This window comes from Lonchura striata, chromosome 17 (assembly GCF_050655825.1).
Source record: "Lonchura striata isolate lonStrDom1 chromosome 17, ASM5065582v1, whole genome shotgun sequence".
NCBI classification, from domain to species: domain Eukaryota; kingdom Metazoa; phylum Chordata; class Aves; order Passeriformes; family Estrildidae; genus Lonchura; species Lonchura striata.
Window position 1 is genome coordinate 11,966,563 of NC_140719.1, and position 15,249 is coordinate 11,981,811.

At 47.3% G+C, this 15,249-nt stretch overlaps 1 protein-coding gene across 1 annotated transcript; it reads left to right on the plus strand.

Annotated features, from left to right (window-relative positions):
• Positions 1 to 749: 749 nt before the first annotated feature.
• Positions 750 to 14,343, plus strand: SNAPC4 (small nuclear RNA activating complex polypeptide 4). Its single transcript, XM_021543606.4, has 23 exons — positions 750 to 919; positions 1,787 to 1,833; positions 2,139 to 2,312; positions 2,691 to 2,816; positions 3,501 to 3,579; positions 4,098 to 4,179; positions 4,764 to 4,868; positions 5,337 to 5,409; positions 5,677 to 5,841; positions 6,052 to 6,199; positions 6,495 to 6,601; positions 6,854 to 6,948; positions 7,091 to 7,185; positions 7,461 to 7,546; positions 7,992 to 8,381; positions 8,760 to 8,849; positions 9,078 to 9,312; positions 9,402 to 9,472; positions 9,811 to 9,900; positions 10,128 to 10,155; positions 10,573 to 12,638; positions 13,116 to 13,246; positions 13,853 to 14,343. The coding sequence occupies exons 1-22, from the start codon at positions 769 to 771 to the stop codon at positions 13,233 to 13,235; spliced, it is 4,623 nt and encodes a 1,540-aa protein (XP_021399281.3). The 5' UTR covers positions 750 to 768; the 3' UTR covers positions 13,236 to 13,246; positions 13,853 to 14,343.
• The last annotated feature ends 906 nt before the right edge of the window (positions 14,344 to 15,249 follow it).

Genomic DNA, 15,249 nt, shown 5'->3' on the forward strand with positions numbered 1-15,249 from the left:
GCCCTTCTTCCCGGGCACCTCGCCATGAGCACCGCGGGTTTTGGCTGCGGCTCCCGGTGCTGCTGATCGGTGCTCCGGCTCTGCACGGGGAAAGGCCTGTGGGTCAGCAGGCGGTGGCCATGTCCCGGTGTCCTGGAGCCACTGAAGGCCGTGTCCCGGTGCCCCAGTGCCGGTGAAGGCCGTGTCCTGGTGTTGCTGAAGATTGTGCCGCGGTGCCATTGAAGGCCGTGTCCCGGTGTCCTGGTGCCACTGAAGGCCGTGTCCTGGTGTCCCGGTGTTGCGGTGTCCACGTGCCCTGGTGTGCCGCTGTCTGGGTGTCCCGTTGTCCCCGTGTCCCGCTGTCCGGGTGTCCTGGTGTCCCGTTGTCCCCGTGTCCCACTGTCCGGGTATCCCGTTGTCCCGGTGCTGCTGAAGGCCGTGTCCCGGTCCCGGTGTCCCGCTGTCCCCGTGTCCTGCTGTCCCTGTGTCCCGTTGTCCCTGTGTCCCGGTGCCACTGTCCCGGTGTCCCCGTGTCCCGCTGTCCCAGTGCCGCTGAAGGCCCGGTCCCCGTGTCCCGGTGCCGCTGTCCCCGTGTCCCGCTGTCCCCGTGTCCCGCTGTCGCGGTCCCGTCCCGGGCCGATCTCTGCGGCTCCCGGGGCCGCCCCCCGGCCGTGCACGTGCGCCGGGCCCCGCTCCGATTGGCCGCGCGGTGTGACGCGCCGGGTCAGCTGACCCGCGCCGGCAGCAGCGATTGGCGGGGCGCGGCGGCCGCGGCGCGGCGGTGCCGCCATGTCCCGCGGGCCGGGCCCGCTCCGCTCCCCGCGGGGCCTGGACCTGGACGCGGAGCGGGAGCGGATCCGCCGCGAGATCCAGCAGCTGGAGCGCAGCCTGCAGCCCGGCGGCACCGACCTCCAGCTGTCCGACTGCACCCTCAGCTCCGGTACGGCTCCGCGGGGCTCGTTCCGTTCGCAGGCGAATCGGGGCCCGCGCGGCCCTCACGCAGCCGCAGCATCCCCAGCGCTCCGCGGCTCGCTGTGCAAAGTCAGCGGGGTCGGTGCCGCCGCTCGGTGCCTCTCCTCGCTCCGGGCCCGGCGGCTCCGGGCGCCTCGCCCGGCTGGTGCCGAGCTCGCGTTTGTCCTGCCTTGGAATTGTCACCTGGCTGCACAGCCGGGAGCCTCCCGTGTGCAGGGGCACCGCGCAGCTCTGCTGGGCTTACCCAGAGCTGCTCGTTTTTACCTTCCCAACAACAACAAAAAAAGCAGAAGTGAAGTACAACAATACACTTTTTACTTGTACAACAGTACAATTTTTATTTGTACAGCCATACGCTTTTTACCTGTACAACAATACACTTTTTTACTTGTACAACAATGCACTTTTTACTTGTACAACAATACAGTTTTTATTTGTACAACCAGACACTTTTCACTTGTACAACAATGCACTTTTTACTTGGACAGCAATACAATTTTTACCTGTACAACAATACACGTTTTACTTGTATAACAACACACTCTTTACTTGTACAACAATACACTTTTTACCTGTACAAGACACTTTTTACTTGTACAGCAACACACTTTTTACTTGTAAAAAATACACTTTGTACCTGTACAACAATGCAATTTTTACTTGTTTAACAATACACTTTTTACTTGACAGCGTTGTCAGTATCCAAACCCACTAATGGTCATGTCTGAGATCTCTTGGTGCTCTTTCCTCTGTGCTTTAACAGAAAAGATTTGGGTTGAAAGCTTTCCTTTCATCTCACTTCAGTCAGCATTTTTGTGCTTTGTTTGTCTAACAGATGGTGGTGATGAAGATGATGATGATGAAGATTCTTATGCTGAAATGGTAATTCTTTTCTCTTTAAGTATATCTTTCCAGCTGTCTATTGAAGGGAACAGGAGGAAGGGAAACCTCACCCTGCTCTGGGGAAATCCAGGCAATTTCCTTGGCTTTGTGCTCAGTAAAACCTGGATTTGGGGTATTCCTGCCCAAGATTTTGTTCTCCAGGGTCAGAAGCCTCCCTGCAATCCCCACAGGCTGTGGGCACCCAGCTGAGGAAGAGCTGAGGCACAGCACTGATTGTTACAGACCTGCTTTTCCAACAAATGCTTTTCTCTCTTTTTTTCCTTTAATACCTTACCTGCCTCAAGGAAGTGGAAGTGGAAGGAGGAGACAGCAGTGATGATGATGATGATGATGATGATATTGAAAGCCTGCCCCAGGATCCAGAAACCTGCCTGCAGATGAACCATGTGTACCAGGATGTTATCAAGGAAAAGATTGAGGAGGTGGAGCTGCTTGTTGCACAAAACAGAGAGCAGCAGGTGAGCAAAGCAGGAGTGAAATGTTAATTTCTGTGCTTTTCTGGGCTGCCATTTGCCATCCTTCCTTCCCCTCAAGCCCAGGACTCAAGTGGTTTATTTAACTGATGCTTCCATGCTTTCTTACAATAAAAAATGGGTATATTCCATGTTCTATTTTAGCTTCCTGTGGCAAGTTAGTATTTTATTAAGCTTTGAAATCACCTGCACTGTGCAAACTCAACAAGTCCCAAATCCTGCCTTTAACTCAGACTGATTTTACAGTCTGGTGCTGCAGATTTGAACCCTGCCTGGGGTGTTTGTGAGGGCTCAGCCACTGCTCTCTGAAATCAGCAGTTTGGAGGAGACACTGATGCTCTTCAATCCATTCTTGTCTTGCAGAAGGAAATCATATGTGAGCTTCATGGTCCAAAAAGAGCCAAGGCAGGAGATGGCAGAAATCTACAAACAAATGTGTTTTTGGGTCATTTTATGAAACCATACTTTAAGGATAAAATAACAGGAATTGTAAGTAAATAAAAGCAGCTTCCAGACTGGTGTGTCCTGGGTGATGGATGTACATGGAATGTGTTTGAACTGTTCTCATTTCAGGTGTGTAACTGATTGTCACTCCTCAGCCTGAAACCTTTTTCGTCTCACTTGTCACTCACCCTCTTTTGGAAATGTTTGTTCATCCCTGTGAGTTCTGAGGAGTGGAATTGCAGCCACCAGGGACTTGAACATTCTTGGGTTTAACTTGACTTTAATTGCCTTCATTTCCATGACCCAATTCCATGCTGCTCTTTGAAGCAGTCACTGAAATCTGTTTGTCTGTGAAACTGAGTTTTCTCAGTTTCTGATATTTTCTGTATTTTTTTTTTAATATTTTCTGGAGCAATCAGTAGTACTTTTTTTTCATGTATTTTTAAAAGGCTATCAGCAGAAGGAGACCTTGGCATTTTATGGCAGCCAAGATATCAACTGTCATCATCCATATATTAATATAGTCAAACAATTACTGTAATATTTCTATTTAATTAAATTATGCACCTCTGAGCTCTTGCTAACAAAGGTAACTAAGCAGTGTGAGTGTGACAGTTTGCACAAGTTTGAGTTTCCAGTTAATTTTGTAGCAGTTCATGCTGGAGTTTTAAGAAGAAACGGAAATTTTGTGTGACTCTCAGTGTAACTAACCCTTCTAATCCTCAACAGGGCCCTCCTTCCAATGAGGATGCCAAGGAAAAGGCAGCTCAGGGCATAAAATCCTTTGAACAGCTGCATTCAACCAAGTGTAAGTAAGTCTGGGGCTGTTCAGAAGAGCTATAACCTGTATATATTCATATAACAAATGTATATATTCATGTTGTTGGGGTATGTGTGTTCCTGTTTGCAGTTAAACATCAACACCTCTGCCTGACTCACAAAAAAGTTGTTAAAAAGGAATGGGGTGCTCTGTAAATTATTTCAGTGAGTCATTAATGGCTCCTTTTTCATTTGTTCTGCTGCATCAGCTGCTGTGAGCTGAGCTCCTAAACCAAGCAAGGTGGTGCAAGGGTAGTGCCCAGAGGAGGGAAGTTGAAGGGACACCTGCAGATGCTCACAGGGTGATTCCTTTATTGGGGTCTCTTTGGAGATCCCAGTAAAACTGAGCCAGAGGCTGTGCCTTGCCCAGGTCTAACACAACGTCGGTGATTGGTGCAGGAAGCTGTCCCTGCAGAGCTGCAGGACATCCCCAGGGGTGCTGGGAGCAGGGGGGTCTCCTGGCAGTGGCTTTGCACTGATGTCTGCCTGCTCCCCTGTCTGGTTTAGGGAAAACTGAAGAGAAGACACTGCTGCAGAAATCCGTGGTGAGCGACCGCCTGCAGCGCTTGCTCCAGCCAAAGCTGCTCAAGTGAGTGCTGCCCAAAAACCCTCTCTTCTCCTGCTGAGAACATTGCATGGCAGAGCAGGAGAAGGGAGATGTGGAGAATTCTCCTTCCTCCAGCAATTCCCTGTGATAATTGCTTGTGTTTCTGGGATTTTACAGCCATCTATTTCTTCCCATTGGCACTGTGGTGTAACTTAAAATACTTTGCAGGGCTTGAGGCTGGAATTGTGGTATGTGGTGAGGCCTAATGGTGTGTCCAGCAAGGAATTTCTGTGCTGGAGCTGGCACAGTCTTGTGTGTCCAGCAAGGAATTTCTGTGCTGGAGCTGGCACAGTCTTTATGGCTGTTGCAGCAACTATTGATTCTCTGTGTAAACACCAAAATGCTTTATCTGAAACCTGCTCTAGGTCAGGGTTTGCATTGAAGGAGCAAAACTATGGCAATGAGTGTGCCTCGTGGGAAAACCTGGGAGAACAGATTTGTGTGGAAATAAACTTGGAGGGAGGAATGATACTGATGGAAAAGGTGTCTCTGCTGTACATCTTCTGATGCCATTGACCTCGTTCCCATCTGTCCTCTGAAGCAGTGATAAAATTGTCTTTGCACAGGTTGAGTTATTGGAATCAGAAACTGGAGAAAATCAAGACTGACATAGAAAAAGAGACCTTGGAAAAGCAAATCAAAGACTTGGAGCAAGAAATAGAAGCAATTAAGTAAGAAGTCTTTCTGTGTTCTTGGAAAAAATTTAAATGTCTTAGAGTTTAGCTCTAAAAGTTCCCTCCTTCTTCTAGGTGGGTCATTGGTGTTGGGTTGTAAAAAATTGGGTGCTGTTGTGGCTCTGCAGCTCTCTCCACAGTTCTTTACTAAGTACTGTGTTTGGGTCTTGATAGAAAAAGTGTAGTGCCTGCACCCAGTATAGAGGTGATGCTTTAAATGGGTCTTTAGCAACAAAGGAGCAAAGCTCTGATTTTTTTTCAGAGTTTTGAGCTTTTGCCCATGAACAAATCTAGAGCAACATGCTTGGATATGGCATTAATTGTTTCTCCTGCTAATCTGAGTGTTCAGTTCTTGTGGAAGTCAGGAACAGGTGGAGGAATGAGATGAGGCAGGATCAAAAAGACAAAGTGTTTCAGTAACCATTTAATAAGATTCTTTCTTCCTCTTTGTACCTTCTTCTTTAGCCAACTCCCAGAAAGTGACTTAATAGGAAACAGATTTGATGAGCACGACTGGGACAAAATTTCCAACATCCATGTGAGTTGTGGGATCAGCTGTTTTATTGCTTCTGATATCTGGGCCCTTCCTCTTGAGAATCTCTGATCTGGTTTGCATCCAATGTTTCCATCTTGCATGTCTTCAAGCTGACTGTTAAGTGATCTCAACTTGTTAAATTTGGTGATTGAATTCTGGAAAACTTGGCAGTAAGACATATCTGGAATGCAAAACCCTGCTTTTCCTGTTTTTCCAGGTGTCTTAACTTCAACTATGAGACTAAACATATTCTTGTTGGTTTTTTTTTAGTTTGATGGCCAACGTCGCTCAGAAGAACTGAGGAAGTTTTGGCAAAATTGGGAGCATCCAAGCATCAACAAAAACGAATGGACTGAGGAGGAACTGGAGAGGCTGAAGCAGATAGCTGCTGAACACAACTACCTGGACTGGCAGGCCATTGCCCAGGAGCTGGGGGTAAGGTCTGGGCTGGCAGGTTGGGTCATTCTGGCTTTACTTTGCCTCTTGTCAGGTTTAAAAAAAAATGTTAGTACTAATTCAGTGTTAATTGACACTTTCTAAGGAGGGCCAAGAACAGTACCAGAAAGGTTTGGTACTTTAGCTTTTCCCTCTTTTGTCCTCATAAATAACTAATTACCTGCTTCTCTCTGTTTTCTTTCTATTAAGACAAACAGGACACCTTTCCAGTGCTTGCAGAAATACCAACTCTGTAACAAAGACTTAAAAAAGAAAGAATGGACCAAGGAAGAGGATCAGATGCTTTTAGAGCTTGTTCAAGAGATGAGAGTGGGAAGCCATATCCCATACAAGAAAAGTAAGTGGCCCACACATGACAGAGCTTTCATTTACCTGAAATGCTTCACTCTCCCATTCTTTTTCCCCTGGTGATCTCTGCCTTTCCTGTACTTATGTGGAAGTTTCATTATTTCAGCAAGAACTTAATATCTCTTGGAACCTTTATCCATATTGGAAATTTGGCTGAAGCTGGCAGAGCACCATTTTAAAAGAGATTAAAGTGCTGCTTATGGCAGTCACTGCTTGCAACTGTTGTCCAGATAAAGGAAGAGACATTAATTACAACAGAGTTAAATGAACCTTTTAATTTCCAGTTGCTTATTACATGGAAGGAAGAGACTCTGCTCAGCTGATTTACCGCTGGACAAAGAGTGTGGACCCCAGCTTGAGGAAAGGACCCTGGACACCAGAGGAAGATGCTGTAAGCTCCATTCTCTGGGCCTGGAATTGCAGGGTGGGAATGTTGGACTGCTGAGGTGTGGCATGGCTGTAGATCTGAGCTTTAGGAGTGTAAAACAGACCAAGGTGGGCACTTTACAGCTCAAGAGCGATTAGAAGCTCCTAAACAGTTTTGTCCAGAGATCTGCACAGGAAACAAATAGAACTGTTGCTGTCTCAGGCCTGTTAGGGCTGGTCCTGGGGAGGATTTCAGCTCTTGCTCTGGTGCACACAGATGCTGATGGCTGCAGTTAGCAAGTACGGGGAGAAGGACTGGTACAAAATCCGGACAGAAGTGCCGGGCAGGAGCGACGCCCAGTGCCGGGACCGGTGAGTTCAGGCCAGGCACCAGCCTTAAACAAAGGAAAGCTCTGTCTGGGAATGCTGGTTTGGTCAGCCTTGGAGTGCAGGGATGCTCTGACTTTTACAAGCAGGATTGAATACTCCTGACTGTAATGTTTTCATTTTGAAGGTATTTAAAAGCATTGCACTGGGATGTAAAGAAAGGCAAGTGGAGCTTGCAGGAAGAGGAGCAGCTGATTGAACTGGTTCAAAAGCATGGCCTGGGTAGGTGTTTCTGTGGCCTAATCTACAGAAGTTTAGAGGTGTTATTGAGGTTTTCTCTTCTTTCATTGTAAGCCCTGCAGGCTCTGCTTTGTACTAATGATTGCAACTTCTTTGTATTGTGTGTTGTGGGTATTAAGGACTTGAGATCCATTCATGCAGCAACTCTGTCTCTTATCCAGGGAAATGTATAATATGTGTAGTGGCTGCATTGAAAGGCCTATTGCTCAGTTTGTGGCACAAATAAAAATGTTCTGCATCCTCTGCATCCTTTTCAGGTCACTGGAGTAAAATAGCTTCAGAGCTGCCACATCGGACTAATGCCCAATGCCAGAGCAAGTGGAAATTCATGATTGGCTCTAAGGTATTGTGGAAATCCTGTTATGTCACAGTCCCAACTTGTACACCAACTCTTCAATTAAGTTTCTCTAAACTGAAAGTGGAATCCTGTGAAATCAATTTAAAAAATTGACACTGATTTCACACAGTCAATAATTTTGTTGTGATTTTTTAGTGGGTAAAGCAGCCTTCATTCTGAAGGGCTGAAGTTAATTTGCTGTATATTTGTATATTACCTAGAATTCTTTCCTGCCTTGAAATGCCTGTAAGAATGGAATATATGTAGGTTTTCAGTTGCCAGTTTTGGTCCCAGGCACTCAGGAAATTCTGGCTCCTTAAGACCATATTAAAGATGGCCTTGTTTCCAAATTCTTGTTTCCTTTGGAAAACGAAACTTCCTGATTTGAGAGAGTTGTAAGCCAGGGGTGAACACTGACTAAAACTTGTGTGTGCTTGCTTTGACCAAAAAGAAAAGATCTGGGGCAACCAAACGGCGCCACGCTGAGGAGAGCTCCAGCCCTTCCGAGAGCAGCAGTGACGAGCTGGAGCTGGCAGACAGCTCAGAGGAGGAGGTGACCAGCACCACGAGAAAGGAGGAGTTTGCAATCCCCAGCATTGACCTGTGGATACCAACAGGGGTGGACGTGGAGGGGACAACCAGAGAGAGACACCAAATCCAATCCCTCCTCTCTGCTGCCAGGGCTGGCGCAGGGAGCAGCTGCTGTGATGTTGCAGGGGCAGAGTGTGATGGAGATGGAGCTGCTGATAACTCATCTGAGCTGAGCACCCTGCTGAGGGGCATTGCAAACGCCCATTCCACAGATGTGCTGGTGAAGAATCCAGCAGAAGTGATGGCCAAGGTGAGCTGGCTTGGGAGCTTGGATCAGAAGTTAGAAGGGAAGGGCAGCTGCTGCAGTAAGGGCAGGATGTGATGAGCACATAACATCTTGCTGTTCATTCCCTTGTATTGTTAAGTTAAAAAATGTGAAGATAATTACCCAGTAAATTCTGGTTTTTAGGTTTTTGGTAGATTCCTCATACAAAAGCTTCTATGAAATAAGCATTTGGTGTTGTGATGATGCATAAGGATTAAAAGTGAAGGTCTTCAGAGTTGATTTAATAAGATACCTTCAACAGCAGGAATGTTGAAAACTTATACCTGCTGTGCATATCCAGTGCAAATCATTTTCTTTGAGTGACTTTTCCTTCTGTATTTTCTTGTGTTCTTTCATCTTCAGGCATCCCAGTGTGGAAAACACTTGCTGCAGGTTGGCCTGGAGGAAGTGAGAGCAATATTAAAGAAGAACACGAGCTTTCAGAGGAAACTGGTGAGTGCCTCTTGTGTTTTGTCTCCTCTTGTGACATGAGCACTGCTAGGCTGTGCTTAGTAGCAATTTATTTTTATAGAATCATAGATTTTGCACTGTAATCCCAACAGGAAAAGCTCACAGATTTTTGTCCTAACTGCCCTGTGAATGATTTGTCCTGGGACTAATGGCAGAACCTTCCTAATGAGAACTCCTAATTTTGTATTTTTTCATGCACGGCAATTAAAGATGCTAAGACCTCCTGTCAGCCTTTCAGCCAAGCCCCCTGGCGGGGCTGCAGCTGCTGGCCAGGATGTGCAGGGGCTGCAGGAGCTGCCCAGGAGAGCTCGGCGCCCCAGCAGGGAGCACTGGAGGCGGCTGAGCCTGGACAGGAAGCTGCTGATGGCAGTGACCCCTTGGGTGGGCAATGTGCTGCTGCCCTGCACCTTGCAGGCTGGGAGGATGGCTTTCCACCAGACAAAAGGTACTGGGGACCCACCCTGCCTTTCTCCCTACTTTCTGATGCCTTCTGAGTGAATTCCCAGCTGATTTTGATGTTGGCTTTCTTCCCAGCTGCTGCTATTCACGAGAAGGTTCAGTCAGTCAGTCTCACCAGCACTCCCCTGTTTGCACTGCTCATTCAGGTAAGTTTTACTGTCTTAATAGCATTACCTGCTTTCAAACAGTGGGAGTCTTTATTTTGCAGTGTTTGAGACTTAAATGAATGGTTTATCTTTATTTCTTAATCAAATAATCTAATTATTGGATTAATCTGCCCTCATGGTTTGCATATAAAGTTTCTTAAATAAGCCCTGCATCCAAAGTCTGATCCTGCCGGGGATCTGTAAGTGTAAAATATCCCCAGAATCTTGCATGTGAAGCATGTCACATCTATCTTGCTTTGTTACTGACCCCGTGTCATGGTTTGGCTCTGTTCTTTTTTTGTTCTCATTTAAATGTTAATGAAGCTCTCACCTTGCAGCTCTTCCAGATTGATACTAAAGGCTGTATGAAGATTATCAAGGAGAGGCAGTTGGAGCTGCTTAAGACTAGTTCAAGGAGCCCTCAGCAGGTATTGTGGATTTAAGCTTTCCCCACTGAAATCCTGACTAAAATAATTGTGTAGCCACACAGTTTGTATGTGTGTTAGCAGTTTGTTTTGGTTCAGAGGCAGAATAAAATGCTGGCTATATGGCCATTTGCTCAGGAGGTGGCAGATGTGGGTTTGATTCATGTCTGTGCTGTTTTAATCATCTTGAAATTTATCAGAAGTATAATTTAATATACTCTTTTTTACAGGCTTCCCAAAATACAGAGACTTCTTCAGGTACCTACCAGAACATTTATTTTTGTGATGTGCAAGAACTTTCACATAATTCATCACTGTTACATTAATAACCAGTTTAACTGAAGGAGAGCTTTGGGGGACAAACCTGCATTGTCATTCCCATTTTTGCTAGCTCTTGGATCTTTAAGCATGTTCCCCTTTGGTAAGGACTGGAAAAAACCCTGGAGGGCTGGGGAAACAGTGGCTCTGGAGCAGTTCAGTGGGGTGTTAGGGTGCATTCCTGGCCCATCTCTGATTTCTGGGGGCAGTTACCCATTGTTCAATTGTTGGGACATGGCTTGATTAACTCAGGACTGTAGTGTTGTAGGAATTCTCACAAACAGGAATTTTGCCACATTCCTTGATGTTTAATGAGAAATGGCTTTTGGAAATACATTGTAATTTTATCCTCTGCAGGCAACTCATCCCATTCTCAGAGGAATTCCCAGCAGGGCATCCCAAAGAGGTCTGCCAGGAGATCTGCCCCAAGAGCACGGGCCAGCCCCACTGGTGCCTTGGAGAGCTGTGCCCCAGCTGCGCAGGGAGCTCCCCCAGCCCAAAGGCAGAAGCCAAAAACTGTCTCAGAATTGCTGCAAGAGAAACGTTTGAGGGAGTCCCAGGCCAAGGCAGCCATGCAGAGGACAGTGCTGGTTGCCCCACAGGTGCTGGTTTCAGGGCCTTTGATAATCCAGCAGCCACCACAGCAAATCATTCCCTCTGCACAAGCAGGGAGCACAGCTGCAGCAGCTGCTGGGACAGATAGCCAAGTACAGGGTTCACCAGTGCCCACAAGGACTTCTGCTGCAGGTTCTGCTTCTGCTCCTGTGCCTGAAAACCACTCCTCAGCAGTGCCAGAAACTGGGGAGAGCCCTGGCTGCTCACAAGGGGCACATCTACAGTCAAGTAAGGAACTAAAAAAGAAAGTTCTGGAAAGCAGCCCTGAAGGAGGGGTTTCTGCAGGTGTGAGTCCAGCTGCAGCAGAGAAGGCCCCTGACCAGGGAGGGTGCAATGGTCAGGTCACAGCCAGTAGCTCAGCTTCAGCAGTGTTGCAAAGCCAGGCTTTTGTGCCTCACCAGATCACAGTGATGGCTCTTGGCACCAATAAATTGTCCCTTTCCACACCAGTCACCTGTGAGCTGAAAAGTAATGGGCCACAGCCGAGGCCAGTCGGGCTGCTGCCTGCTCTTGTCACTCCACAAGCTGCTTCTCCTGTGATTCCCAACAGCATCCTGCCTTTCAAGTGGGTTGTAACCCCCCAGGGTCTGCTCTGCAGTGCTGTGCAGACTGTGGTGGGTGTTCCCCAGGGAATGCCAGCTGCTGCTGGGGGAACTCAGGGTCAGACAGCTGTGACTTCCAGTGCCAATGTTTCTGCTTTGGGAAGGACTCCTGTACCAGCTAAAGCAAATCCACCTCACCCCAGCAGTGCAAAGACAAAAGGACCAAGTTCCCAGCTGGCAGGAGTTCCTTTGGGAAAGGCAGCTGACCAGTCCACAGATCTCTTACCTGTGCCCTCAGTGAGTCCTGGATGCACCACCACATCCAGTGTTTCTGCTGTAACCCCTGCATGTTCAGATGGCTCCTGCACGGCTCCAGACTCCTCTGCAGCTCCAGCTGCCCCTCCAGCTGCCAGCCCAGCCCTGAGTGCCGTGGTGCTGCCCCAAGCACAACCCCCTGCCAGCTCTCAGGGCTCTGATTCCCAGCCTGTGCCCAGTCTCAGCAGCTCGGGAAGGAGCAATGGCTCCATCACAACAAAGGGATCATCCTGCAATCCAGGCAGCATCAGGAGAGTGGTTGTGCTGTGTCCAGGAGCTGCAGCTCCTCACAGCAATGCCCCAGGGAGCTCTGCCTGCTCTGGTGCCCAGGCACTGAGGAACAGACCCATTGCCTCCAAACCACCGAGTGCTGACGTCCCTCCCCAGCCAAGCACCTCCTGTGCAGAGAAGAATCTCCTTGACTTCAGCCTGATCTCCCTGGAGGACCAGGGGCTGGTGAAGGAGTGGATGAGTGGGAAACAAGGGGTTCAGGTGCCACCACTGCAGACCAGGCTGCCTTATCTGCCACCTTTCCTCTGCAGCATAAAAACCCTCTCAAAGCTCCTTCTGCAGAAAACAGCTCTGGAGGAGCAAGCAGCCTCTCTCCTGCCCTCTGAGGCCGGTGGGGATGGGGGCACTGGGGATGTTTTCCACGCCATTGGAGAACTGGTGCAGCAGAAACTGGGTGATAACCCTGCTTACCTCATGCTGAAAGCCAGATTCCTGGCGGCCTTCACACTCCCAGCTGTCCTGGCAACTCTGCCTCCTCCCAAAGTGACAACAACTCTGTCAGCCATCGGGAAGCAACTTGAGGAGAGTGATGACGAGGAGTGGCAGAGTGAGAAAAAACTGTTTGAGGAAGAGAGTTGTGGGAATGAATTAACAGGAGTACGGGAGCACTGGAGACTTGGGGATGAGCCTGGAGACAAAGATGCTGGTTTACTAAATCAGGTAAAACAGATTTCAGGGGCTAAAAGCACAAAATGACTGCCAGATAAATATTGTACTGGAATCCAGGGGGAAGCCCCCACTGTTCTTAAGTGTAGCAGAAATTTAGTCCTTTTGAATAAACACAGTTCTACAGCTTCTGCAAGGAAGAGCTCTGCAGCTCAGCTGGGAGGGTGAAAGCCCATGCAGCACCTTAAACTTGCCATGGCAGTTCCCAGAAGTGGGTATCAAAGCTCCCTTCCCCTTTCTGTTTATAATCTGCTGCCCTGATTCTTGCATTTTTGAAATCAGGCCTTTGTTTTCACTCTGTGAACTGATGTTTTGTGCCTTCTCTGGTATTTGTAATGTTGTCCCATACACCATTTTGAAGGCAAATGAAAGATTGTTTTAGAAACCTTGCTAAGCTCCCTAATTTAGGAAGATGGCTGAAGGGATTATTTGAATTCTCATGGTGTTGATAATCTCTTGCTTCTGTTGCAGGGCATGGGGGCTGAGGAGGGCCCTGCTTGGTCTGCCTGGGGCTCCTGCACTGATGTGGCTGATGCCAGAGCTCCCCAAAGCAGGAGAAGTGCCCGCTTCAGGAAGAGGAGGAGGATATGAGAAGGAAATGTGTTAGTAGCTCCTCAGTGGTTTGTGCATCTTGCTGAGAAGCTGAACCACATTTGTCTGTGGTTCAGCTCAGACAATGACTCACGGCCCCAGGAAAGGACTGAAATCATCTCTGCTCTTGTTCCCTGAGGACACAGTCACCATCAATCACAGCTTAAGGCTGATAATATTTTGGGGAGAGGGAAAGTTGATGTCTCTATGATAAAATTATATATAAACTCCTGAAACTCAAACATTTGGCAGCCTTTTAGTTCATGCCCTGAACTCTACTTAGTATGCACCTAGTTGGTAGCACTCTACAGGCTTAACAGTGGAGTTTTTCTTTAATACTTCACCTTTGAGCAATTTGGTGGGGTTTGTGGTTTATTTCCCATATTTAGCTTAATTTCTGTGCAGTTATAACAGGATACAAATGGGTGATGTCCTGATACCTGCTGAGGCTTTTGGTGCACTGGGTGGAATGAACATGAACAGTGTTTGATTCATGTGGTTGTCAGATGAGACTGGTTGGAGATTCCTTTTCTTGAAAATTCATTTTAGGAACTCCAAAAGGGCAACTTCCCTGTAAAAATGTGTGATTGATAGGAGTTGTTTGTGCTTTGTTACAGGGGTCACTGGAATGAGCTCTGCCTTCCTGCATGGCTGGAGGAGAGAATTTTTGCACTGTTCACCTTTACCACTTCCAATGCTGACTGGATGGACCTGGAGAGGAGGAAAATGCTGGATTGATTTTCCCATCCCTCAACAAAATCTGCATCTATAGGCAAGGTTTAAAAATGAAGGAACCTGGCTGGAGGAAAGTCTTGCAGGCACAAACTTCTGCTTTCTTTCTGCTCCCACCTGCCATAGATTCTGAGGGGGAATATTGCTGGAAATGTGGGGAAACAAGCAATGGTGGTTATTTATTTCCTTCTTGTGTTGTTTATGTGAATGTTTATCCATGTACAGAATATGTTAATTGGGTGTTTTTTAGTGCTGTGACAGTGGCTTTGCTTGGTAACTGAATACTGTGGAATAAGCAGATTAATTTTGTATCAAAATGACTCTTAGTAAGTATCTGTTGAAATACAGATGTTTTATTTTTCTCACTTAAAAATTACTGATGTGTTCTGTGTGGGGTTTTTTCCCTAGTAAATAGTGCTTTTAATATTGTGTGTATGAGAGTGATTGCTAATGAGAAAAATGAAGTTTTCAGGCTGCATGAAAACCAGGGAAAATAGGGGGAATGAATATTCATGTGCCTAAAACTGCAGGATTGAATTAGGATTCTTCCTTGATTCTTCCACAGCCTGCCCTGTACAGACATCACAAATCACTTTAAAAAAACTTGTTTCTTCATTTATAACCCAGCAATTTCTGTCTCGCAGAGAGGTGCAAGGTTAGCTGAGGCAAAGCTGGTAAAATCTAGAGGGAAAGTGCTGTGAAAGCTTCGTTCCACTGCACTGACTGAACTCCCCTGAGTGTAGTGGGGAGCTGGGAGTTTGAGCTTTTCCATGAGGGCTCTTCAGGCAGAGCTGGGGGCAGAGGGCCACTGGGTGCCAGCATTGCTATAATTTGGTGTCAAGACTTTATAGGGCAAAATGAATGATTGTGGCAGGCTCTCCTCTGCTCCGTTTTCCATAAACCACTATAGATAGCAGTTTTCCAGGAAATTCAACTGTGTCAGGAGCTGCTGCACAGCTGTGGGTGCTGTGCCCAGGCTGTTACAGTGTGACACCAGTGGGAAGGGTGAGTTGTGCTCTAAATGATGGTTGGCCTTTGCAAATGCTGCTGAAAAGATGCCCTTGTCATTTATTTGTGGGAAAAGTGCGTAAGCAGAGCTGGCTTTGTCCTTTTTTGGGATTAAATTGATTTGTCACTAGAACAAAACACCCTCAGGGTAAACTGGTCAATTAGCAGACACACTGATTACCTCCAGTAAGGGTACAGCTGACACAGATATCACGTCTTTCTTTAGTGTAAAGCTAATTTAATGACAAGAAACACAGGCTGGAAGAATCTCTGA

What these genes read in the sequence shown, in the direction of transcription:
- SNAPC4 (XM_021543606.4), top strand. Translation starts at nt 769, where the DNA reads ATGTCCCGCGGGCCGGGCCCGCTCCGCTCCCCGCGGGGCCTGGACCTG. An exon ending in CAGCAGAAGTGATGGCCAAG is followed by an intron (nt 8,382 to 8,759) that starts GTGAGCTGGCTT and finishes TTTCATCTTCAG; the next exon opens with GCATCCCAGTGTGGAAAACA. An exon ending in AAATACAGAGACTTCTTCAG is followed by an intron (nt 10,156 to 10,572) that starts GTACCTACCAGA and finishes TATCCTCTGCAG; the next exon opens with GCAACTCATCCCATTCTCAG.